The sequence below is a fragment of the Panicum virgatum genome, chromosome 4N, assembly GCF_016808335.1.
Source record: "Panicum virgatum strain AP13 chromosome 4N, P.virgatum_v5, whole genome shotgun sequence".
In the NCBI taxonomy this organism is placed as follows: Eukaryota; Viridiplantae; Streptophyta; class Magnoliopsida; order Poales; family Poaceae; genus Panicum; species Panicum virgatum.
This window is the reverse complement of record NC_053148.1, coordinates 29,116,264-29,141,030: the sequence shown is the minus strand read 5'-3', so window position 1 is coordinate 29,141,030 and position 24,767 is coordinate 29,116,264. Positions and strand designations below refer to the sequence as shown.

The 24,767-nt window shown below is 47.9% G+C and overlaps 2 protein-coding genes across 3 annotated transcripts; one reads left to right on the top strand and one right to left on the bottom strand.

Moving 5' to 3' along the window:
- The first annotated feature begins 7,810 nt into the window (after positions 1–7,810).
- Positions 7,811–9,561, top strand: LOC120670047. Its single transcript, XM_039950026.1, has 2 exons — positions 7,811–8,969; positions 9,171–9,561. Exons 1-2 carry the CDS (start codon positions 7,841–7,843, stop codon positions 9,188–9,190), a joined length of 1,149 nt encoding a protein of 382 aa, XP_039805960.1. The 5' UTR covers positions 7,811–7,840; the 3' UTR covers positions 9,191–9,561.
- A 1,778-nt stretch (positions 9,562–11,339) lies between these two features.
- LOC120670046 lies at positions 11,340–18,126 on the bottom strand. 2 transcript variants are annotated; one of them, XM_039950025.1, is made up of 3 exons: positions 17,961–18,126; positions 14,470–14,557; positions 11,340–13,828 (listed from the first exon to the last, which is right to left on the bottom strand). In XM_039950025.1, exon 3 carries the CDS (start codon positions 13,449–13,451, stop codon positions 11,664–11,666), a length of 1,788 nt encoding a protein of 595 aa, XP_039805959.1. In that variant the 5' UTR covers positions 13,452–13,828; positions 14,470–14,557; positions 17,961–18,126; the 3' UTR covers positions 11,340–11,663. The 2 variants fall into 2 exon arrangements, with proteins under 2 accessions (XP_039805959.1, XP_039805958.1); XM_039950024.1 differs by lacking the exon at positions 17,961–18,126 and adding an exon at positions 17,587–17,941.
- Positions 18,127–24,767: the final 6,641 nt, after the last annotated feature.

The window sequence follows — 24,767 nt, the reverse complement described above, 5'->3', positions numbered from 1 at the left end:
CGGATGGTGCAGGAAAGCTCTCGAAATTTATGATTGTAGCCGAATTATTGAACAAATTTGTGGTCCTGTTTTGCCAAAGCTTGTAAGAGATTCGACTTGCTAATTTGATATGATATTTTGTCGCATGCTGTATGTTTGATTAGTAAGAAGGTGCCAAGGAGGACGTGTTTCTTGTTTGGTAATCTCACTTCTCTTATTGAATTCATTCATTACTGTTATGAAAAATACTTCGACGCTCTTTCTTTCATGAAACTACCTGATAATCGAGTAAAAAGACACAGCATCATCACTCAACTTTTAGAGCTAATAGAATGAGGCCATGTAGCATTGACAGTTGCTAAAAATCGAGCGATGATAGGATAAAAATAACTCGATTTTGCCAACTGATCTTCTGGGCGTGAATCCGTCGAAAATTTGGCTACAAATCACTCAAAAAAAAAAGACCCCACTCATGCATATTAAACAGACCATCATTTACAAATCAAAAGGATTTCTTATCAAAATAAGAAAGACCATGACATGAACATGACTCAAACTTAGAAATGTAGAAAAAAAAATAGAAATTCACAATATTAAAAAATCGATTGACGCACGTATCAGATTGCCAGTCGTAGGCCCCGTTCATGAAATTAGGCTTCCCCTACGACTACGAAGTATACCAATTATCAAAGGGAATTAATTAATCTGAGTCACCTATCTTCATGGCCTCATGGGCCATATAGCCGCATACAGAACCACGTCTTGGGCCATGCCTGGTCCGAGAATACAGAACTTGGTGTGGATCATTGGACTTGTTTCCTTATTAGCCCATCATTTCCTAGTTTTTCTTAACCCAGACTCAGCCCATGCATCTTTGGTTTCTCATCCCCCCCCCCCCCCCCCCCCGAAAAGCTCATTCTTTCGTTAGTTTAGTTAATTTAGCCTAAGATTTATTTCGTCCTTTTTCTTACATGTAACCCACACAGTATGTCCAAAACTATTCACGCTCTCACAAAGCCAAAACCCGTGGTAGTGAAGTCTTTTTTAGAACCGACACGGCAAACCATTTGTTTCTGAAATTATGTTAGTAACATTTGTATGCATATGAATCTGATGCATTTAAGTTGTACCGCGATCTGTTGTACTCTTGTCCTCGATTGTTAGGATAGTGAAATTGCTAGACGAATGGCTTGACACTTGTTTTAGTGATGTTTCAGACTGAGTTATCTTGCACTACGTACTGGGAAGAGTCTTTGGTCCTCACCGTCGTAATATTACTGAAACTTACAGGACATATTCTGTCAGTTACCATGAAGAGCATTTAATTTCCAAATTTTGTCTCGTATAGTGACATGTGCTATTTCTCATCTCATGTTCCTCTCGACCGAACTGGATCTGTGGATTCACCAAGCAACTATCATGAATTTATCTTTTTATATTTGTTCTGGCATTTATTCCTTCCCCTGATAAGTGTGTGCAAGCAAAGTTCTTTACTTTGGACGCTCTTGTGCCTGCTTATCCATGAAAACTACAAGGCTGTACAGCTCACGGCCAAGTTACTACATCGAAGCAAAGTGCCATGTTCCCTCCTGAAGATTGATATTGCAAAGGCCTTTGACACAGTTAACTGGCAATTCCCACTCGATCTTCTGCAGCATCTCGGTTTTTCCAGGCGCTGGGTGAACTGGATTTCCATCATTTTGTCCACGGCAAACACAAAGGTGATTCTGAATGGAACCCCAGGTATAGGAGAATTTGCCATGCAAGGAGACTCCGTCAGGGGGATCCTCTATCACCGTTACTTTTTGTGCTAGTTATGGAAGTGCTCAATGCTCTCCTCAAACTTGCCGATGATAAAGGCCTTTTCATTACTTTACACCCCAAGGTCAAGGAGAGGGCATTCATGCATGCCGATGATGTGGTGATATTTTCCTCGCCGGAACAACAAGACTTGACAGCCATAAGAGCAATTCTTGAAATTTTTGCGGGCGCGTCGGGCCTCAGAACTAATTTGGCCAAATGTCATATCTCACCAATCCAGTGCAACTAGGATGCAACGGCGCAATTACTCAATCATTTCTCAGGGAAGATTGATCCGTTTTCTATCAAATATCTGGGCATTCCACTGGGTTTACGTAAGTTGAGCAAAGGGGATCTCCAGCCGTTGGTCGACAAAATCGCCAATCGCCTACCCACCTGGAAAGCAGGGTTGTTGAATAAGGCGGGGAGAACTGTCCTGGTCAGGACTACTTTGTCTGCTATACCAACTCACACGGCTCTTGCAGTCAACCTTTCGCCATGGTTGATAAAATGTATTGACAGCTACAGAAGGGGATTTCTTTGGAATGGAAATCAGTCAGCAAAAGGGGGATATTGTCTTTTAGCATGGCCAAGAGTTTGTCGCCCACCTGATTTAGGAGGCCTGGGGATAGTTGACCTGCAGCGCTTTGGATATGCCTTACGCATGAGATGGCTATGGCAGCGTCGAGCTGATGATGCACGTTCTTGGCATCTACTCTCACATGAATCAGAAATGATTGTGGAGGCAATGTTCATGGCATCGACATACGTTCAGTTGGGGGACGACTGTAAGGCCTTATTCTGGACAGATCGCTGGCTGCAGGGCAGGTCCATTTCTGAACTTGCACCCTGCCTATGTAACGCTGTTGGATCGCGTATTAAGAAGTAGAGAACGGTCGCACAAGCCTTACAGGGGGACAATTGGATCAGGGATATTTCGGTGTCACACCCGGTTTTAAGGACAAAACCGAATGCATAACTATATGTATGTCAGGATCAAGTTTCATACATATAGAGACATCATAAGTGAATAATCAGTACAGTATCACGAAAAAGAGAACTAAAACAAATAAAAGACTATCAGAGTTTACAGCTTATCCTGGAAACAAAGGCTCCAAACTTCACAGGCAATCGACTGGGGGTTGCGCACGCCTAGAACTCAGCAACATCTTCAAAAGACTTCACCACAACTTTCTCCTTCTGAGCAGCAGTAAGCAAGGGTGAGTACACTTATGGTTGGTACTCAGCAAGGCCACAAGAAATAACCAGAAAATGATTTAAATCCATCTTTAAGTTTATTAATCATGTGAGGGTCCAAGCCGCTCTTGACCGTGAGCACGGCTAACCAGTTAGTTTTAACTCTGCAGAGGTTATACACTTTCACCACAATTCGCGCAAAAGTTCTGAAGAACTTTGAACCCAACCACGCAATGTGCTAGCTAGGCACAATACCACACTTCCGAGGTGTGATTGCATAGGGACGCTATGAGGCCTTTACAAAGATTCCCTAACCTATGACAATCCGCTAAGGTTTCAAGTCAAAGCGGTCATAACACTGTCCTAATGAGGTGGTACCTTGCCAAAGGACCATTAAACAATACCAATTGCCCCAAGAGGATCGAGCTATACCCCGTCGATGCTTCCCCTCTTGCCCTTTCGGTAAGACTGTCACAAGCTAGAGTCTCTAATTAATCAGTCAAGACCAGAGCCATGTAGTATTGTGGTTGTACTGTTTTCTTGAGTGGTTCTCCATGTTCCAATTAAATCATATAATCTTGTAAAAAGCATAGATAGAAGTATGGTTAGGGTCACTTGCCTTTCTCCAACGAAAAGCTACTCTTACTGCTCTTCAGCTTTTGCTCACTTGGAACTCTTGATCTTCAATCTTCGAACGGCGATCCATCTACTCGGAGCAATCATCGAGCAAACATACAAAGCAAACAAGAAGATACATCTAAGAACAATACACCAAAACAAAAGAAAGGCTTTAAAAGAACGTACTAACGGATAGGGCTCGTTGCTATGGTTACGGAGGCGCAAGAAACACAGAAAACGGAACTAAAACGGCGATTCTATGGGATAAACGATGCTTCAGGGATCTAGTCGCGATTAACTATAGAGTTAAGAGCTAACAGAAAAGATTCGTAAGACACAATAAAGTGTGCTCACAGAGGATAAAAAGGGTATAAAGCTATTGCACATGTCACAAGGATCACGCAAGCACGAGAATCGATGAAAACGGAGTTAAAACATGAAAGATATGGCTAAAACAGTGCACCAGGGACTTGTTTGTGAGAGTTTTGAACTTCCAGGGGCTAACTCTAAAGAAACCAGGGACTTATACATAATTAAACCTTAATCACAGGGGCTAACATGCAAAAACTCGAGCTCTGGACGGCAGGTTGGATTTTAGAAAAGCCCAGGGGTTAAAACATAAAAGGGAGGGCCGTTTTGTAATTATTTTTGAACTAGAGGGGACCGCGGGTTGATTTCGGAAAAAGTGGAGGGCTCTTTTGCAAAAACACCATGGCTGACCGGTATTTGATAGGTTTGATTCAGGATGGATCTAATCTCGGCCGTTGGATCTGATCTAGACGGCTCGGGTTCGATGGGGCGGGTTGGCGGCGGCGCAAGGCTGCCGGCGGCGAGCTAGGCGGCGGCGCATCGCCGGTGTGTCGCGTCTACGCGATTCCGGCCCCGATTCAACTCGGGTCTTGCTCTGGGAGCACGCGCACGGCACGGCGAACGCATCTAGGGCAGCGGCTCGAGCTAAAGCGGACGGGGCAGCGCTTGCGGCGACGCAAGGCAGAAGGGCGGCGACGTCGAGCTATCTCGCGCGAAGGAGAGTGTAAAGGAGAGGGAAAAGGGGCCGGTGAGAGTTCTCACTACGATGCGGTGCTCCGGCGGCAGCTTTTGGAGGCGAGGGAGCGACGGGACGGCGGTGCGGCGATGGGCTCCGAGCTCGGCAACAATGGCAGCTCGCGAGCTAGGGTTTCGCGAGGGCGTGGCGACTGCGGCTCGGTTGGATGGGTTCACGGGGTGCGGGCGGCGCCTTTTATAGGCCGGGGCCGAGGCCCTTGGCGTGCGCGCCAAGGCGCAGCGCAGAACTCGGGAGGCGGCCGGACTCTGCGGAGTCCGTGGCACACACGGGAGGAGGAAGAAGGAAGGCCTAACGGCGAGGCCCGCATGGCAGAGAGTGAGAGGGGAGAGGGGCGCCGGATTGGGCCGGAAGAAGGGAGTGGGCCGGCTGGGCTGCAGTGGAGGAGAAGAAGAAAGAAGAAGCTGGGCCGGTGGTTGGGGCTTTGGGCCTAGGAGGGGAAGGAAATAGAAAAGTTTTGCATTTTTTTTTTGAAAATGATCCTAATCAATTTAATTCAAATTCAAGAGAATTTAAACTTGAGTTGAACAACAAGCAATGGAATAATGCATTGCGGCATGAATGCAACACAAAAGAACAACCTTATTTAATTTTTTTAAAAAACAAACAATCTATTTTCTTTTACACTAAATTCTCTGTAAAGACAATAAGTGTTGAACAAATTTTTAAAATTACAAGAAAATTGTTGTTTTTTTATTTTAATCACATCCTGAAATCCAAAATATTCAGGGTGTGACATTCGGGGGCCTTGACAGTGCAAGTAATCCTGGAATATCTGTGCATTTGGGATTTGACGAGAGGGATACAACTTCAGGACAACCAAAACGATCGGATTTGTTGGATGTGGACCTCAGATAAGGTCTTCTCAACTTCTTCAGCCTATAGGTCCTTTTTCATTGGACAACATCCGATTGAAGGGGCCAAAATCCTTCAGAAGGCGTGAGCGCCGCCCAAATGCAAGTTTTTTTTATTTGGTTGGTACTGCATGATCGATGCTGGACGGCGGACCAGCGCAGACGACATGGCTTGCAGAATGATGATACGTGTGCCCTGTGTAACCAAGCACCAGAAACTATCGAGCACCTGTTGCTCGTCTTCCCTTTCTCAAGGGAGGTTTGGTTCAAGTCTTTGCGCAGGATGCATTGGGAGGCAGTTTCCCCCTCTGCCCAAACATACGCTCTTGCTGAATGGTGGTATGGTGCAACGAAACGTATTCCCAAAGATGATCGCAAGTACTTTGATTCCCTTGTGGTTCTAGTATGCTGGCTCCTTTGGAAAGAGAGGAATAATAGGACCTTCGATCGCCGAGTCCAAACAATCGATGATTTATTGTCTAGGGTCGCAGAGGAGATTATGTCTTGGTACCAGGCTGGGTACAAACAGTTGGAGTTAGCGGTAGCCGTTCTAGGCACGCTCACTGGTCGCGCAACAATTACGGTGTAATAATCTTTTGTATTTGTGTCAGGCCGGCTCCTTTCTGCAGTCGAGCCCTCTTGTAATATAACACATTCTTCTTCCTTTTAATGAAAAACGTGCTCAGGCACGGTCGCGAAAAAAAATAATGGCCAATTGAGATACAAGGGTAATTAGTAAGAGCACAACATACATGAAATTCTATGATATTATCTTAGGCGCTATATTAGTCTCACAAATGGAGAAGTATGAATTGTTACAACATTCCCTATCTAGGTGATTCTTAAAGCATATTAGTTTAAGTCTTTCACGATTAGAATTGTGTTTGTTACTTTCATATTATTGTTGTTTTATTCAAATTTTCTATGCGCGTAGCATCACACGGCCCATCACCTAGTATATAAAAAAGAGAAAAATCCGCTTTTACACCCTTGAACATCACAAAAACACGATTTTCAATCTTTAACTACAAAACCTGATAACAAAGTCCATCCAACCATTGAAATCGGGCAAATTTGGCCCTTTAGGTGGTTTTGAAGGTGATTTTCTATTTTGTGAGAATTAGAAATATTTAAATTTAAACTAAAAATTTATAAGCAACTCATTTTAAATAAAAAAAGTACAAAATTTTCTAAAAATGTAACCTATCTATTGGTACGATATTTTTTAGTTATTCTGATCTATTTTTTTATTTTCATAATATTTAGTTGCTTGTAATTATGTCTATAGTTTTTAAATAACTAAGATTTAAATAGAGCAATAATAAGTAGGTTATATTTTTAGAAAAAAATTGGTACTAGTTTCATATTTTTCTGATTTAAAATCAATTAGGTTTGATTTTTTAAAGCTAATTAATTTTTTTATTTTTAAAAATACAAAACTACCTTTGAAACCATTCCAATGACCAAATTTGCCCGATTTTAATAGTTGGATTGTCTATATTATCCGGTTTTATAGTTGAACGATATTTCGAGGGTGTATTTTGAATTTCTCCCTACAAAAAATACTGGCACCGGATTACTCAATCTGCCAACGCCACCTCACCCCAAGCGTGTTCTTCCCATCCAAGTTGGACTAAGGGTAGAGTCTAGACCGGGTCTCGCTAATTTACGGTTGACCGTAGGGAGAGGCTCCCTACGGTCGATCTCCCGACCGTTTTTTTCTTTTTTAGTAAGTTTTTGTCGTTTTGTAATAAAAAAGGTTTAGGAAAAAAATTCAGAAAACATTTTCGGAGAGATAGAAAAAATTTCAAGGGGAATTTTAGAGAGAGAAAAAAAATTCAAGAAAAAATTTAGATAGATAAAAAAAAATTCAAGAAAAAAATTAACGAGACAAAATTTGTGCAAAAATCAATTGAAGGGCGGAGGCCACACGACGCGCGGCGTGTTGCCCTCCTCCTCCGGCACGCGTCCATGGCGGAGCGGCGCGGCGCGCCGGGGGGAGGGAGGGAGGAGGAGCAGGGGCCATGGCGCGGCGGGGCGGAGCGAGCGGAGGCGCTGTTGGGGTGCGGCGCGAGCAGAGGCAGCTCGCCACGCCGCCGGGGTAAAAAGGAGGCTCCTCCCTTTCACTTACACGTGGGGTCCGCAGTAGCTTCCGTTATGTTAACAGTAGGATTGAACGGAATGGCATTGAAGGGATAAAACATTAAATTTTGATGGCAACAAAGGGATAACTTAATTTTCAGTGGTATTGAAGGAATTGATATAAATTTTGATGGCATTGAAGGAATTAACTCCTCTCAATTTCGCCAGCACACAATCCCACGGCGAGATGGAGGCTCCCGGTGAGAAGGCGGCCCAAGGGCCGGTGCTGACGGAGGCGGTCACCGGCGAGGTCCTCTTCCGCCTCCCGCCGGACCAGCCGGCATGCCTCTTCCGCGCGGCGGCCGTCTGCCAGGCGTGGCGTGCCTTCCTCACCAGCCCTGACAATGTCCGCACCTACCGCGGCTTCCACACGGCGCCGCCAGTTCTGGGCTTCCTGCAGAACACCGGCCGCTCCGACGAGCCGTTTCCTCGCTTCGTAACCACCGCCGCCCCGTCGCCGCCGCTCCACCACCACCCGGAGTTCGACTGCGAGTTCTGGCTCGCGCTCGATTGCCGCCACGGTCGCGTGCTCTTCCACACGAATTTTCCCCTCGGCCTCATCGTCTGGAGCCCCGTCACCGGCGACTATCAGGTCCTGCCTGAGGAGCCTATCCAGCTCGACCCGCCTGATCCTCCCTACAGCGACTTCGCCGGTGCGGTGCTCTGCGCGGTGGACGGCTGTGACCACCTCGACTGCCCCCCTCAGGGGCCGTTCCGCGTGGTCTTCGCGGCCACCTCCTACGAGAACGTCGACGTGGTTTCCACATGGGCGATCCTCTACTCTTCGGAGACCGGAGCCTGGACCGAGCCGAGCACAGTCCACCCCGGCGCCGTCATGAACTCGCCCGGCGTGACGAGCATCATGGGCCCAAGTCTGCTCGCCGGCGACGCGCTCTACTTCACCCTGGACCTCCTCAACAACCGTACTGTTCTCAGGTACGATTTGGGCGGGGGTGCCCTGACGGTGATGGACCCTCCACCGTTGGTTAGGAGGGACACGTTCCTGGTGACCGGGGAGGGTGGAGGGCTGGGAGTTGCCGCCGTGGAGGGCTACAGCCTCCGCCTCTGGTCCTGGGAGGCTGCTGCTGGATGGGCGCTGCGCAGGGTCATCGACCTGGAGATGTCGATACCCTTTACCATCGGAGCCCCCATCACCCAGCTCAAGGTGATTGGCTTTGCAGAGATGTCGGGTACCATCTTCGTCAGTGCAAATGGCATAATCTCCAGTGTCCAGTTGAGGTCTGGCCGAGTCAGCAAGTTCAGCAGGACCCCCAATTCCTACACTATCTTTCCCTTCGAGATCTTCTACACTCTAGGTACTAGCCTCACTTGTTTCAGTGCTCTCTTAATAATGTTCAGCATATGTGACCGACCGTTCCTGGTGTTAGTTGTGGAAAATAAGTTAGTGCTGTTCATTTTAGCTGCTCGCGGAAACTTGATTCGTCTTGTGATTTGCTGACAAGTGACAAGAAATTTTGGTTTATGTCCATAATTCCTCTTGTGTGTTTTTTCTGCAGGAACGCAGCAGGGGCCATAAGCAACACAAGTTTCCAGTGCAAGGTCTTCTACATCAAGCTGGAAGTATCTAGTGCTGCTGAATGCAGATAGTTTTCTTGGCCTTCTCTGCAAGATGGTGACTGCAGTAGAATAGTAGTACTCTCATTGTGCTTTGGGAACTTGAGTTTGCAATCAGATTAGGAGAATGATATTGCTCCTCGTGATAACGTGATGATTTTTCCAGGAATCCATACTTACAAACTAAGTGTGCTCGTTTGAGATTTTTTACTGTAGCTAATGCTAATGTTCATTTCATGGTCAGTAGCTTGCTTTGGAATTTTGAAATCATGTGTGACTCTGCTTCTCTTTCCCTGAAGAAATTAAGAAAGTGTATTTGTGGGTTTGTCTCAATGTGAATGTTCTAAACATGGTTTGCACAAGTAGCTTCAGAATTTAATTTAATTCATGCACATGGTAGGTGGATATGAAAATGTTTAAAGTTATGCTGGTATGTTTTCAGTTTGTTTGTGCGGTATGAACTGAATGAGTCTTTTAATAGAAATTAAATTTCTGACTAATAACTTGGATACCTGTTTTAAGCAAGAGAGGCACTTCTATTTAGCAATTTCTTTAATGTTTGTTTAAGCTTGATTTCTATCAAAAAACTTTGTGCAAGTGTGGCTGTTCATTGGTGGAGCTGCGGATAAGATGTTTCTGCTGTTTATTTAGCATTAGCTGTAGAAAAGTTCATTGAGAGCGAATGTTTGATTCACCAACCTGTTTGTGTTACTTTCATAATTTGTCTATTTCTGTAACATTGGGAGGAGTTTCTACCTGTGAGGGACCAAGTGCAGGTGCATCAGTCGAATGGAAATGGTGAACAGCTTGGGTTTTTGGTGGAACACCTCTTTAGCATTAATGAGATTAGTGCTGGCCTAATTTGTTTACCTTTAGTTGTTCTGTTCAAGGTAGCTTATCTCTTCAATTTCTTAGCTAGGTTGATCATGGTGTCAAGTTTGATGAACTTTTTTGTAAGTTGATAACCATGTGCTACCCTACTCTGTGTGAACTCCAGAATTTTACATAGCATTGGAATTGAAGTCTAGAATGACTAATCAGATATAGGCATTTGAAATTGAAATACTGTAACTTCACAAGCGTCATGTTACTCTTGGCCAGTTTAGTTGGGTTCAACGCATTGTGGCTTCAAATTGATTGGATAAACAGAGACTTGTTAATTTGTTATAATATCTCGTGTGGGTATTCTGGTAAGTATTCAAAATAGTAGAGATTTTATAGTTGTGAACCTTGAAAACACAATGCGTTTTAACAACATCAGTAAACAGTATTGATCTCGAGCCTGGGATCCCAGGAAAACTGCAAAGGAGCTCAGCTAACAAGTTCATCAGTTTTTTTTCTAAAGCATTTATCTAGAACCAAATAATCTGAGTAAACAGAAATGACACGACCATCCTTGCATCTGATGCAGACCAAACACTATACTTAGCACTCGGTTGCACCTGCCTTGAACGCACGTTCTCCAGTACTCAAAATCACATGACTATTTGGTTCCCTCCAATCACTCAACATAGGCAAGATGTTTTGGTTTCAACGGAACTCTCTGCATCCTGACGAACTTAGCTTGTAATTTTGAAACAGCCCTCTGCGGTATGAATTCAGGAAGATTTAGGTCGTAATCCTGATGAACTTGCTTGTAATTATACCAGTGTTTTGGTCGTTCTTGCACAGGACAAATGTGATCGATGGTCATGCATTCCCTTGTTTTTCTCATCTACATTCCATGCTGTCTACATGGAAACAACTTGGTGAACCAGCACCTCCATCTAAATTCATACAGATTTGAAGAGAATAATTTTGCTGAAGTGCAGTCGCTACATCATGTTAAGATAGAGAGGACACAAATGCATATGACAGGGGACATGAGAAGGCAGCTCCATCAAGGGACAAAAACAGGCCAATTTCATGTTTTGAAGTGGAACTTGCTTCTGAAGACGAAAATGCCCAGTGCCTGCCCTAATTCAACAGAATTTGTTGCGTAGGATAGGACGCAATAATTTATTGGACCATAGACTGTATCTAGAACCAAATAATCTGAGTAACTGAATACATGGCAACACTAAGAAGAACATAGTAGGTATAAGTAGTAGAGTTTCAAACAGTTCCACACATGCACTGCAGGAGCTTAGCGCAATCCTAATATTGTACTCAGAAAATGAAACACATAGGTTCAGAAGATTATTCGTTACATCTCAGACCAACAGTTCTAATTTCACACTTGGGTGCTAGTATAGATTACAGTATTTTCCCCCTTTTTATTTATGACACAAGGGAGTTACAGCTAAAACAAAAAATGGAAGTCCCCTATAATTATAAAACATAAATGCTATGTTATCAGCAGGCATGGCTCCCAGATACACAACAGGGCAAGACCGGAAGGTTACTTCCAGTTGACATGAAGCAAAGACAATTGGAGAGGCTGGTGTGTTTCCGCACTACAGCCAATTTCCCTCAGAGGTGCTTGCCTCCACATTGTAGCTTAATTGCTTTCCAAGATTCATACCAGTAGATAGCATAGCAACAATATAACCACCACGCACCCTCCCCTCTGGAGCAGATATTGGTGCGTGATGAAGAGTCTCTGCAGGATGCAGAACATTGTTGGGCCTTTCACTGATTTTAAAAGGGTTGAATGACTCACCATCTGCAGTTCTATAAATGGAACCATAATTAACCATGTTGTTCACAACAGGTCCTGGTGAGCCCATAGCACCAAGTGTCTCCCCACCACGGACTCGGCTGTCTTCCACCAGAGCATTGTGTGCAACACACAGTCCATCCTTTCCCCTTGAAAATCGCTCACAAGGAGCACTGCTTGTGCCAAGATCAGATCCTGGTAGGCCCCATAAGCAACGCTTGCCTCCGCCATGAGCCTTGCAAAAGTCAGTGCTCCCCTGTGCACTCTTACTGCAGCCAGCAAATTGGCATCTTTTGCCCCCACCATGACGAACACAGCAGTCTGTTCGTCCTCTAGCACTCTTGGTGCATCCTGGTACCACACATCGCTTTCCACCTCCATGGGCAACACAGAATTCAGTGCCACCATGGACACTCTTTGGGCAGCCTTCAGCTGCACAGCGTTTCCCTCCTCCGTGGCTCTTGCAGAAGAGTGTGCTTCCCTCGGCACCCTTGCTGCAATTCGGATGTGTGCATCTCTTACCGCCTCCATGGGATTTGCAGAAATTAGTGCTGCCCTGAGCACCTTTTGTGCAACCTTCATGTTTGCAGCGCCTCCCACCTCCATGAGCAATGCAAAAGCCAGACTGTCCCTCCGCACTCTTTGTACAGTTTTCTTTTTGGCATCTCTTCCCCCCTCCATGCTTAATACAAAGACCAGATTTTCCTCTTGCTGTCTTTTTGCACCCTTCTCTGCTACATCGGCGGCCACCCCCATGAGCTATACAAAAATCAGTGCGACCCTCGGCGCTCTTTGTGCATCCAAGATGCTCACAGCGTCTACCCCCTCCATGAGCTTTACAGAAGATGGTTTTTCCCTCCGCCCCTCTCTTGCAACCCTCTCTCTGGCACCTTCTGCCACCACCATGTGCAATGCAGCGCCTAGATGAACCGCGGGCACCTTTAGAGCATCCTGGCTGTGAACAAACTTTTGTGCTACTACAGCGCTGCTGTGGGCTAATAACTCCAGAAGAACAGGCCACTGGAATTTTTGGCAGTTGTATTGCTGGTGGCATTGGTAAAGGACCGTGAGATTGATTGGAGCAAACAGGTAACAGGTAAGGATGTAGCATACCACCAGTTTTCCAACGAGCTGATGTTGATCCCTCATCAACAGTTGACACTGAAGTCATATTGCATGATTGCAGCAATACTATGTGATCTTGGGAGGTCACATTAAGGTCCACATCAGTAACAACAGATTCAGCAGGTCCGACGGTCAAAGATAACTTAAGATCCGTAGAAGGCTGCTTCTCTGAAGTCTTAGCATTACAAGCATTCGTGCCCAATTTGGAAGTGCTTTCACTACACAGACTAAACTGAAAATTTAGGTCCAAGTCAATAGATGATCCATCATCCTTATCCTTTGCAGTAGAAGACAGGGTGCAGCATGTGCCCACGCTCTGCTTGCTAGAGTCAGAGGAGCTTGAAGAGTTACCTAAGCCAAGTGACAAGTCAACATGCTTACGCTTCATCCCTCTTGATACAAAATCTGTGCTATCTTGGGAAAGCACATCAAGTTGTGTAGGACAAGCTCTTAGTTCCATGACAATTGGTCTATGAGTGGTCCAGTTTCCAAGGCTGTTTGAACTCAAAGATTTTGCAGTATATCCTGAATGTTTATGATCAATTGCTCCTGGTGGCTGAGAATACCATCAAATCCTACTGATCTTTATGGAAAGTACAGTCAGCGACTTGCGTCACTTCTGGTTACATAATGCAATGAAATATAATGTGTCAGAAGTCTATGCTTGTTAGCAGTCCCTTTGTCACCTTGCATCCTCCACTAACAAACCCAGAAGTATCATGACGATCCATTTGTTAGAACCCTGTAAGAGAGTCTATTTATTTATCAAATCCAGAACTAACAATCAGAAGCAACTGACTCTGCTTTCACTGGACAAGATTTTGCAGGTCTGCAACTCTGCATGGATGGAAACAGACATGGTAATGTAAATATCCATGAATTTCAAAATCAGTACTATACAAACAACGAAATAACAAATACACACAGCAGGGAAAATGAGAAATGCATAGTGGTTGAAACAATGTGCATGCAATTAATGATTTAGTTGTATTCTACAATATTCGTCAGTATAGTTGGTGTTCAATTAAAAGAAAATCACATGTTCATCATGTTTTTGCAAAACACAGGTGAGTTCGTCTAAGTTATTTTCTGTCATAAAGAATAACTTTTCATTGAAATGAACACCAAATGCAAGTATAAAACAATGTTTCCAGCTTAGAAATTGTTTTGATGCAAATTCAAAATGATAGTTGAATCTGAAAAAAGGGTACTAAGCAGATGCCATTCTTGATCTCAGAAGGAGATGCAATTAGTTTCGAAACAAAGGTCCATTTAGCTTTCAAAGAAAAAATAAAGTTGACAATAAAATGCTATGTGAATGTGTCATCATCAGGAATAACAATTTTATGAGAAACAGGAGGCTAGGTTCACAATTCGAGCATATTCAATAACCTCCATACTCCTGTTACCTAGTAACATGATGGATAAATGTATATACTTGACTCCATGCGATAGATAAAAAGGCTTTTGATAATTACCAATGAGTGGAAAAGAGCAATAGCCTTTCTATACTGCAAGAAATTGCATTGCTGTTGATATAGAAACTCAGCAAGATCACTCTGCAAACTGAACAGAGAAACATGAGTTAGAAAACAAAAATTATATGCCATCCTTTAACTCAAACTAAATTTATGCTACTAACTAGACGCCCCATCAAAATAAACCAAACTAATTTGACGCACGAAATGATATGGATGGACATCAATAAGAAAGCAAAAATATACAAGAATCACCAACGAAGAAAGAAGGCCGCACAAGTTAGATCAATAGGCGACTAGAATATTTGTATGCATGGCACCTCAATCACGGTGAAAGTAGCAGTGCTACACTCTAAAAGGGTATCACAGCCAGCCACTTTACAGCTTAAGAGCGTGATATAAACATCATAAGAATATTCACTGTGCATGTCACCATCAACAGGCATAATGGAATTTTTTCTCGAGACTGAACATCTAGCAGCAACCTACTAGCAGCAATTCAACTGAATCAACAGTACTTAGTCTTCAAGATGCTTCTTTACATCTAACAATGGAGCATGGAATCAAATAAGCACTAGATAAGGGCAAAGGACACCATCTTTCATATGTCACACTCACTTCACTAAACAAATCAAAGCATCAGAAGCAGTAGCTTTGCACCATAGATAAATATCGCAGTCAGCCATTTTACACCTTACAAAGTATAATGTCAACATCCCAAGAATGTTCTGAATTTATGTCAGCACCAACAGGCAAAACACAACTTCATCTAAACTTTTAGGACTAAAGAATACCATATATTCTGTTGAATCACATATGTGGTCTTAAAGAAGCATCTTCTTGTTGGTTTCAAAAGAAAAGAGAATCATCTTTGTTATAGGAGTGGAGCCTATTAAGAACTAAAAGGAGTGAAAAGGACTACTTGCACAACAAATCAACATATAACAAATCAAAACCATCTAATGTTAGTAGCACTGCAATCTGATATGTTTCAGAGTCAGCCACTTTGCATCTTAGGAGGAATATATGTCAAGATGACAAGAATATTCTGTTATGTATTCAGATCAGCACCAACACATGAAATGGAATTTTGACTGACGATTGAAGAAATTGAACACTCAACTGAAGCAGAAGCACACGTGTATAATGCATTAATCTCAATTCTTCAGGAAACACCGTAACCGAGTGGACTGTAACTACTAGAGGGGCAAAAGCGGAAAGGTCTTTCCAGTAGCACACTCGATACATGGAACAAATCAAAATCATCTAAAGTAGGGTACCATAGTCAGCCACTATACATCTTTTAGAAGGCATGACAGGAATATATTTGGGTCAGCGACAACAGGCACCACAGAATATTTCCTGAAGCTAGAATAATATCAAAGCTATAACAGCAGTAATTTGCTGCATCAGTAGTAGTAAGTGAAATCTACGAATGGAATCTGTGAACACCCCCCCTGCCCGCGTCGCTCTCCAGGCGACTCGGGGGCCATCTCGCCGCGCCGCCAGAGCTCCCCCGTTCCTGGCCACCCCCGGCCGGCCGGCTGGGTGGCGGCGGCGGGCCTCGGCTTGGCCGAAGTCGGCCCTGTCCGCCCCCTCGCCTCCTTCCTCTCTCTCTCTCCCCCGGCCTCCCTCCCACGGACTCCAAACCTAGCTGTGGTTGATGCTCGCCGCCGGTCGCCGGGGCCAGATCCGGCCTCCTCCGCGACGGATCCAGCCCCTCCCTGTTTGGATCTAGTCGTGGTGGTGGTCGCCGCCCTTCCTTTTCCGGCTGGCCCTAGCTCGGGGTGGTGTCGGCGCGGCTTTCCCTCGTGGCCGTCGTCTCGCGCGCGCCTCTGGTGGTTCGGGCGGGCGCGCGGCCCTGCCTGCAGCACGCTCGGTTGGGCGGGGGCGCCGCTGCCGGATCTCGTCCTCGCCGCCCCCCTCTTCCGGCTGGTCCTGCTCGGCCGCCGCTTTGGGTGGCTCGCGTGGTCGGGCGGCCGCTGTCGCCGCACGGCCCGGGGTGGGGGCTGCCCCTCTTGTGGCTCGGGTGGCCGGTGGTCGCGCCGCCGCCGGCCCTGGGGCGTGGCCTGCTGTCTTCGGCGGCCCTGGTGGCCGCGGCATTGCGGCCGCTCGAGGCGTGGGCCGCAGGTGTCTGTCCTCCGCTGGCCTCCACTTTCCGGTGGTCGGCCGCGGCGGGGTGCCGGCCGGTGGGCTCTTCTGCGCTGCGGCGTGCTTCGGCCTCTGGTTTCGGGGAGGGAATGGGGTGGAGGCGAAAGCCTAGACCTGCTTGCGGGTTGATGACGGCGACGCCCTCGGGCGCCGTTTACCTTCTTGAAGGCGTCATCTCTTTGCCCCTCTTCCCTCCTCTCCGGTGAGCTTTCCGGGTGAAAGCCTAGACCTTGTTGGTCGGATGACGACGGCGCCTGTGGCGTCGCTAACTCCCTGGAGGCGTCGTCTTGGAAGCTCTGCCGGTGGTGGTCGTCTACTCTTCTCAGAGAATCTCCGCTTCTGCGCCTGCCTTCGCTCATTTCATCTGCATCGTCTGCGGTTGTATTGGTCGTCATCTGGCGGATGCTTTGCCGCCGTTCTGCTTGCTGGCGGATACTTTGCCGCCGTTCTACTTTGGCGGATTCTTTGCCGCTGTCGCTGTGTTGGTAATCGTTTCGGGCGGATACTTTGCCGCCTCGATAGGTCGGGTGGATGCTTTGCCACCTTTGTTGTGTTGTCGATCCTTGCAGCCGTGGCGTTGTAGCTTCTTTTGGCAGGTTCAGTCATGGATGTGTCTAGGTTTGCGGGTTCGTCTGTGTTCCCCGTCTTTCTTGTTGTTCTTAATTTGTTGTACGGGTTGCCTGCCACTTACTTGGTGGTGTTTCCACCTTAATAGCCTCTGCCTATTAAGGTTTGTAACGGTCATACTGCTTTCCTCTTAATGAAATACGTGCTCAGGCACATTCGCGAAAAAAAAATCTACGAATGGAATCTACTCAGAACTACAAAAGCATGAAAATAGCATATCTTGCAAATTCTATAGGAGGCCGAGAACAAAACATATGATTGGCCATCTGACCATACTAATGCCCAAAACCTAGATGCAGACGAGTATAGGATTTGCTGCAAGGAAAAGAAAGAACGAACCCAGGTAATGATGCAGCTTCCCACGAGACAGCTAGCAAGCGTGGTGACGATCGGAACAAACACAGAAGCTAACTGGAAAACCCGAAATCACGCAGGCAAGACAGAACAGAATCAACCCGAGCTCCTCCTAACACCTAGAGGATACGGATCCGTAGCGATCCCAGCTTACGCGAGAGCTAGTACCCAGGAGCAGCGCAGCAAGAGGCCGCCGCCCGCGATTCTTTGCGCATTTAAGTAAGCACCCCACAGAGGCCGCGCGGGGCCAAGGAGTCCCGGACAAGGCAGGGTCCCCGCGGGGGCGGCAAGCAGCCAGGGGAAGGGACAAACAAAGCAGCCACGCGTGGCGTCGGGACGGGCGGGAGGACGAGACCGACCTCGGAGGGGCGGGACGGAACGCGCGGGGGCGGGGGCACCGAGGCGGCGCCGGCGGCGGTAGCGGAGGGGCGCGAGAGCTTCTCGGGGATGGAGGGGAGAAAGCGAGCGGGGCGAGGAGTCCCTGGTCGGAGGTGGAGGACAGAGACAAGTGGAGAGGTGGAGGCGAGTCGAGTGGCGACGAGGGAAGAAGATCTGGTGGAGGTGGAGGGCCTCGTGGTCGACGTGGCCAAATGGCGAATCTGATAGGCCATGACTGCCACGACTACTGCTGAGGTTCATCTTTTTTCTCGGTTAATGTATTTTAAATTTGTCTAGATGTTTTTTTTTATTTCTGACCATAGGTTATTGATCTTTCTTTTTAGCAGAATAGTCATTTACATCCTCTGAACTTTAACTGAAGCTCATTTTCATCCCTCAACGATCAAAGTGACCATTTCAATCCCCAAATTTATCCTTGCGGCTCAATTTCATCCTTTATCCTACTTGTCTTACCATATTAGCATTAGCATCTGGATATCTATTCTTTCAACCATACTTCAATCTAGCCTTTAAATTCTTAAATGAATGTATCAAAATGATTGGGATTGAGGTTACTTTGTAGGTCTAAGAGAGGTGTTTTGCTGGCGACTATTGGAAAAGGATGCAAACGATAACGTCGGTTGTTCTAGAAAGAGGAGAAACAAAATTTATAAAATTGTTTTCTTGAACATCTTAAGAAAAGATATCAATATCCCTTATAATGTTGAAAGATGGTTCTTCATAACAAACTTCACGGAAAATAGCAGGGAAAAAAGATGAGGTAAGAGCATCTCCAACCTGACTCTCCAAAAGAGACTGTATAGGTAAAAATAAAAAAAAAGACAGTGAAATCACGATGCAAAAGACTCGCTATCTCGTCGGTTTCTCTATCTCGCTCGGGATCCCTCCACCCTCGGTAGGCATATATACCGAGCCCTTCAACTCGCCATCTACTCCTCCCCGCGCGCTCCTTCATTCCCGCCCTCTCGCCATCCCCGGCCGCACGCTGTACAGTTGGCGCGATGTGAGGTCCCGTCGCTCCTCCCTGTCGGCACAACCCTCGGGTCCCGCCCCCTCTCCTCCTCTCGCATCCCGCCCTCGTCAGTGCGGCCATCGGCGGGCGCGCACCTACGGCCCTCCGTCGCTCGAGGAGACCGCCGTGGAGCAGGCGGGGGCATGCGCGACATGATGAGCGGCTGGCGAACCCGCTGGAACCTCTCTAGCCCTCGTCGTGAGGTCCTGTGGCAGCGTGGCCAAGCCGGACACCGAGGAGGAGGATGGTGAGGGAGAGTTTGAGATGATTTGGAGAGTCAATTTGAAGAGGCTGTTGGTTTTTCTATCCATTGAGCATCTTTTAATTTTTTTTACCTAGTTTTTTAGCTCTTTATTTAGCTAGAATTTTTAGCTAGTTTGTTGGAGATGCTCCAAGAGGTCAATTTAAACCCACTTGGAACCATGGATGGATGGATGCTCATGTGGCGTGCCAACTTAGAACCGTTAGGGGAAGTTTGATGACCGAAGCGACCGTTTGATAGCTAAAGGATGAATTTGAGCCTCGAGTGAAAGTTTAAGGACGAAAATGGTTATTTTGGCTTTCTTTTTCATCGCCTATCACGCTCCCGTTTTCTCTTAACGTTAGAAACCTTACATCTTTATTATGTTTCATGTTGGATCCATTGGTGCTTAAAGTTGACATATCATTCAGCAATAAATGTGAAAGTTGAACAACGAGAAAGTCATCAGGAAAAGCAAGGCTTCTTTAGTTGAGAGTCTAGTGGCTAATAATTCTTAGAAAGTATCAGCTCAATAAGTTGAGAAAGTTTACTGTTCACAACCAAAATTGGTAAAGACCGAAGCCGTCGGACCGGCTTGTGCAATCCGAGTAGGTTTATATTTGAAATTTGGAATCCTTTTGTAAGCCGATTCATGAAGGGGTATAACTTCTCCGGCCTATATATACGAAGGCTAAGGCTGATTGAGGGTAATCCCAACCAATTCAACACCTGTGGCATTTACCTTTTACTCTTTAAACCTTATCTTTTTCAAACCCGAATTGTTGTTCTTGATACGTCTCTACGGCGTTAGAGGGCGTTCTGAATGGCCTGCCGATCTCATGACAACCGTAACTCCATTAGTTCCGATAGAGTCTCTCCCGAGCTTGTAGTGTTAGGTTTTTGCGGCATCCCTAGACCAACCGGTCTGACCTGCATGCGCAGGAGCTGTTGATCGTTTGCGATCCGTGCATTCTAGTGTTTTCATGTGTTGACCAGATTTATGTCGACACTAACATGCATCAAGACTCCGCGAAGGTGGTGGTAGTGGCATGCAGGGCCGGCTCAGGGGCCCATGCAGGATAGGCGACGGCCGGGCCCATAGAATAAGGGGGGCCAACAATCCATATATAAAGCATGTTTTCTAGAACTCTAGTCATCACATCTTTTACTTCGGAGCTGATCGAGGCATCGAAAAAAATGGTGGCGATGCGACATCTATCCTCGGAGACCTTGCATCATAAACTCGTAGGCATCATCATCGATGGAATCCAAACAATTAAAACGAAATTAGCAAATTAGAGAAAAGATTGCCAGCCGCAGTCAACCTAATTTGCTTTTGGTACTTGAAGTAGATGCCCATATTCAATTTAGCATCGCACCTTCGTCTTGAATTCATTTCTTTAATCGTCTATTTAGCATGCTAGATATTCAATTCATAAACTTTAAACTAATTACATTTTGTCACACTTTTAGTCTGTACTATTGATATTTTTTCAAAATTATATATGTATTATTAGCATTATTATCTCTCTTCTATATTAGAAATAAAAAAGAATTAGTCTAAAAGGTCCATAATTTTTAGTTCGCTCGGAGACTCGAGAAATCGTAGAGCCGGCCGTGGTGGTACGTACCTAGAACGTGGGTCATTTAGGCTTCGTTTGAGGATAATATAAAATAGATACTTAGATATGAAAATTTTCAGATGGAGCCTCGAGGCGCGCGGGGAACTGGAAAACGATGGCAGGAAGGATATACAACAACGATAACGAACAAGGAAACAGTCGCGAAAGCGCCGTGGTCTCGTTGCACGCGCGCGCCGGCGCAGGCGAGGCAGGCTCCGCATCTCCTGCGGCACGTCAGCGCTGACAATATACGCGCAGTGCGGCGGCGGGCCGCAGGCCTGGAGGCCGATGGATAGAGGCCCACCACGACCCGAGCCGGCAGCGAGGAGGATTGTGGACACTGGTGGTGGCGCACGGGGCTCGCGGGCGGAGATGATAGCAGCGTGGTGGACTGGTGGTCGGGCGGGCGCCGCGGGGCCGGCGGGTGGCGACAGTGGCGTGGTTCTCGAACGGGCGGCGCAGGCTGCGCGCGGTGCTGGGCGGCGGCGGCGAGCTCCGAGCGGGCAATGCAAGACCGGCGGCGGGGAAGGTCCCTGCCATGCAGGTGCTGCCGCACGGGCATAGCTTTTGCCAGCCTGGCCGATGGTGGGTCAATGGGGTACTCCCCGCGCGCACGGCAGGTCCTGTGCACCCCTTTCCGTGATGCCGTTCCGCTACAATCCGACGGATGGCACAGTGAACGGCTCGTTTCCTCTCATGCAGATACAGCTCGGCTCATATCGGCAGCCTCGGCTCCGCCTTTTTTCTTCGCGACCTCGACTACTGCGGTGCTAGGACGGGGAGGTCGGGAGGACAGCCACAAGAAGCCATTGCTGCCGCCGCCGAAGGCCATGTCGTTGGCGAACTGGATGTGCCTCAGGAGCAAGTGGGAGCTGATGCTCCTCTGGATGTTGTTGTAGTAGGACGAAGCGGGCAGCAACGAGGAGTAGCAGGATGACGGGCTCAGCATGGAGATTGGGGTAGCGGACCGGAATTAGAGCAGAGAGACGGCAGCGGCGGCGCTTCGGTGGGATCCAACAGCGACGGGCGCTCCGCAGGAGGTCGGGCGGTGGCGGCGTTCTGCAGGGAGGTCGGGACTGGAAGCAGTGGTGGAAGGGAAGCGGCCGCGGGCATGGCCAGGGAGGAGGCGAGGCGCCGTCGGGCGGACTCGGCTGGCTGTGGTCGACGGGGTAAGCCAATAAGAATTTGAAGAAACTGATTGTTGTGCCATCCGTCGGATTGTAACGGGACGGCATCGCAGGAGGGGGTGCACAGGACCTGCCGTACGCGCGCGCGGGGCGTACCCCATTTTCTTCCGAAGAAATACAGAAGAGCTTCGGGCTGTCCGCATAAGGGTCTCTGTACCATCCTGCATTACCAACATCATTGCACCGGAGGCCTCGATGTCATCCCCTACCGAGCGGGCCCGTCCGCGCAGACATGGTGTGGGTCCGCGCACCACTCAACCCCCCTCTCCGCCCCCACACGTGCCGTGGCCGCGGCGGGGTGGGCTGTCGCTCCGTCCAGTCCCACCGCGGCCGGTCCACCTCACCGCGCTCTTCCACACCCACGCCGACACCGCCGACCATCTCTCCTACCACTTCACCCACGCACTCCTAGCGGCTGGCGAGGCCCTCCGCCTCCCCTCCACATCCCCGTGAGCTCTTCCTGACCGGCAAGAGAGTCACCGGTGGTGGCGTCGTTTCCGGCATGGCTGGAGCAGCAGCAGCGAGCCGGTCCCATCCAGCAAAACAAGATCCACCCGCATAAGCTTGGCTCTGCCTCTTCCCAGCCGTACCGCGGTCGGGCCGCCGCGCATTCCACCGCCGCCATTGCGTCCCCGCCACACCACCACCACGCCTCCGCCGCACCACCGTTGCCGCTGCTGCACCTCCGCCGCGCCACTGTCATTGTCGTTTCCTCCGCGCCTCCACCCCGGCACCTCCGTCGTGGAGGAAAGGAGAGTGATAGATAGAGAGAGAGAGAAAGAGGGCGTGGTGAGAGGGAGTGGATAGGGGTGGAACATAAGGTTAGGGTGGGTCCCTTTCGTTAGCCGCTATAGAAGTAGTGGGTAGAGTAGATTTGAGTAGTATATATTGATGAAGAGGATATAGAGTATATGAGTGCGGGAGAAATGAGTATAGAGGAAATAATCTCGATGACCAGAACAAAATATTCGTCTTAGAGAATGAAAATAAGTACAATGAGTGCGGACAACCTCAATGCAGAGTCGCTCTTGTCTTGCTGCCTTGATTTTTGAGTCGACACAATTTGTCATGTGATTTTGTTCTCTCTCCTTGTTAATTATACTGCCACTTTAGATTTTTAGTGACGTGGGAACCTATTAGAAAGCAACTAAGGTGGAGGGTTCGGACAACCCTGATGATCTAGGTGGCTTTTCCTTTCCTCTCGGCATGCAAGCAGCTTTCGGTCGTCTAGCAAGGGTGCGCCTGGCCACGGATCCACCGCGATCTTGTCGCAGTTGGGATCGGATCCGAGATTGACATCCCCTCTCGCCTTGCGTGTGGCTTGTGGCCAGCCTACGCTTGGATCCTGCCAATGCGTCTCTCCATCACTATGGATATCGAGCTAGGTCGGCTCGTTCAGATAACGAGCTAGCTCTGCTCGGCTCACTATCTAAACGAGCACAAAATGCAGCTCGGCTCAGATCGTTTGCAGCTCGAGCCAGCTCGGTTTGGCTCGCGAGCTAAGAAAGGAGAGGCTGCGAGGACATGGCGGGTGAAGCCGGCTGGCCGCACAAGCAGGAACGGATCCGCCTGGCCGCACAAGCAAGAACGGCGTGAGGGCGAAGGTCAGCAGCTGGCCAAGGAGTGAGCAAGGTGATGAAGAGCATTAATCCAACACAAACAGCAGCGTAGTCTGTTTCTACCCTGAGCTTGTTGAGCTTGTGATGAGCAGCTCGTGAGCCGACTTACACAAACGACCAAAAATACTAGCTCGGTTCATTAAGAAAATACAACAAGCCAAACCGAGCCGAGTTAGTCACGAGTCGAACGAGCTAACGAGCCGTGAGCTGTTTGTCCAGCCCTAATTTTGACCTTGAGCTCATCTCTTTCGTCTTCCATCTTAAATTTCTACAGGCTAGCCAGACGATCTTCCAGCAGCAAGATGCACTCGGTCAGTTGTGGTGCCTGCCACAGCCACAATCTCCCTCTTCTTACGTGCAGTCACAAACACAGATCTCGCCCATGGATCCGGCAGCAAGTTGTGGTGCACGGTACTCCAACGCTACCTTTACATACGGATTGCGCGCATCTTTTTTTCTATCGACCGACCACCACCGCTCATCTGGCCATGCATCCTCCGCACGTCGAATTCCAGTTTCATGCCTTTTAGCTAGGCTGCTTTATTTAATTTGTGATGCTCTACTCTCTTCCCTTCTACGAGCAAACAAAGCCTACTCTCCACGTCCTCAAAGTTCTAGGTGGCAGAACACTGTACAAAAAGTTTAATTTGTTCTTGTCGGTACCCTGTAGCAGGGATACCCACTTCTACTGAAGCAAGGCAGGACTCGCATAGTCATCCGCGACTACGCCATATGGGGCGGAGCTGCCGGGCCCCACGGGTCAGGCTCCTACCTCACCCGGCCAACGGCCCCGGACCCGCTCCTAGCTCTGGGACGGGTCCGGTGACGCCACGTGTCCCTAAGGAGGGGAAGCTCCGAGCCAACGGCCGAGGGCCCGGACCCCCATAGGGGTCTGGGACCTCCCCGCGTCTGTCCGGACCTCCCACGCACGTAGAGGCAGCATACCGCCGGGAGGGGATCCGGAGGCTCCACGTGTCCCGCAGGCGCGGGCGCGGGTCTTCCACTGGAAGGCTCGCCCACCCACCGCATTTAATGTGGGTGGTTGAGGCGCGCTCTGCCGCCAAGGCACGTGGGGCAGCCTTTGCC